General features: G+C 68.0%; 1 protein-coding gene across 1 annotated transcript in view; it reads left to right on the top strand.

Moving 5' to 3' along the window:
* Nucleotides 1–794: 794 nt before the first annotated feature.
* The window catches only part of H696_04276 (hypothetical protein), a gene marked incomplete at its 3' end in the record, with an annotated part of 2,813 nt that continues 1,925 nt past the window's right edge, over nucleotides 795–1,682 (top strand). Inside the window, exons 1-2 of the mRNA XM_009498154.1 lie at nucleotides 795–1,318; nucleotides 1,458–1,564. Coding sequence (XP_009496429.1) covers nucleotides 864–1,318; nucleotides 1,458–1,564 — 562 coding nt within the window. The 5' untranslated portion in view covers nucleotides 795–863. The remainder of the gene's footprint in view (nucleotides 1,319–1,457; nucleotides 1,565–1,682) is intronic.

Genomic DNA, 1,682 nt, shown 5'->3' with positions numbered 1-1,682 from the left:
CCCCCCCGCCCGCCGCGTTGCATCTTGCGTGTCCCTGTGTCCCTGTGTCCCCCCGGTCTCTTGTGCCTTGCTCACACTGCGCTCGGCACGATCGAGGAATGCGCGCTGGGGGCTGATTCGGCGGGCTGGTGCAACCCCCCCCGGCGTGCGGCGCCCCCGTTCTGGACACACCCCAAGGGGGTGTGCGGGCATTCCTTTCATCGTGGACAAGGAGGCAGGGGGGGGGGGGCAAGTAAGTGTGGAGGGTGTGTGTGTCTCTCTCCCCCCTCTCTCCCCCCCTCTCTCTCTCTCTCTCTCTCTCTCTCTCTCTGTCTCTCTGTTGGTCGCCCTAGTCGTGGCGATTGACAGGCGCTTTAATGCGCCCCCCCTGGCCCGAGTCGCCGCACAGAAGGGCCCGCCAGCCCGAGGCGAATGCGTGTGGCCGGGGCTGTAGTCAGCCCCCCCCCCTCAAGCTTGAGCCCTGGCGCCTGGGCGGGAATGCCCCCAACTGATCCGGCCCGGGCGGCGAGATCCCTGTTCCCCATCTCCTGGGACGCGGGAGATCCCGGCCCCGCCCCCGGGGGCCGGAGCCACTGGTGGACTCTTCGGCTGGAGGTATCCTCGTGGCTGGCCCCGCCCTCCTCGCCCAGTCCAGACTCTCCCCTATGACTCTCTCTCTCTCTCTCCCCCCCCTCGCCATCCCCTTTCCCCCTGTCCCTGTCTCCATTCTCTCCATTCTCTCCATTCTCTCCATCCGCTCCATTCTCCCCCTCCCCTCCCCCTCCCCCTATATCCCCCCACCCCTCCCGTCCCCCCTCCCTCGCCCCCCAATCCCCCACTTGTCTCCCTTCCCCCGAAAAAGAGGCGGTTGCGCCTCCGCAGTGATGGGTTCTCCTTTTTACACATCAGGCGACCCGGCCACCGGCGTCCCGCCTTGTCCGACGCACCCTTCGACGCCCCTGCCAGCGCGACAGCGCCCCTCTCCGACGGACGGGCAGTCCCATCGGCAGCCCCCCGCACAGGGCGGTCTCTTCCCGCGAACGCCGCTGGCCGCATCGACCCCCGGGCAGGCCGGGCCCGATGCCTCTTCGACGGGCCCCGGGTCACCGCCACCCATGCCGATGTACCGCCGGGCCATTCGCGATCTGGGACCGCTGTTTTCCGGGCCAGATCTGGCCGCGGCCGAGCTCCTGTCGTTGGATGGTGCGGCCCCCCCGCTGGATGCCTCGGCTCCGGACTCCCCCTCGCTCAAGTCCCTGCGACCCTTGCACAGGATCTCCTCCATCCGAGTGTCCGGTGTGTCGGGCGCATCTGGCCTGTCGCGGCGTCCCCTGTCACAGTACGTTGTCTCTCCTCGTCCCTTCCTGCCGTGGCCTCGCCAGATCCTCTTCTCCCCACTGCCATTCATGCGCTCACGCCCCCCTCTCCCCCCCCCCCTCTCTCTCTCTCTTCCTCCCTCCACTGTTCTGCCTGCTCAGTGGTCAGGACGCGTCGCGCTATCCGAGCTGGTTGAGGCCCAATCAGCCATCGCCGTTGCAAATGCAAACCCTCTATGCGGCCTGCAGTAGTGGCGACGTGCATGTTGGTACGTTCTCAGCGCCTCCATCCTAGCCACTCCTTCCTCGCCGGCCTGGGCGGCTGCCGGGACCGACCCTTCCCTCACACATATGCGCACGCGCGTGTCGTCCCGCCGGTTCATCCCC

Source organism: Fonticula alba, assembly GCF_000388065.1.
Source record: "Fonticula alba strain ATCC 38817 unplaced genomic scaffold supercont2.7, whole genome shotgun sequence".
NCBI classification, from domain to species: domain Eukaryota; order Rotosphaerida; family Fonticulaceae; genus Fonticula; species Fonticula alba.
The sequence above is the reverse complement of the archived record's forward strand: the minus strand, read 5'-3'. Positions and strand labels throughout refer to the sequence as shown.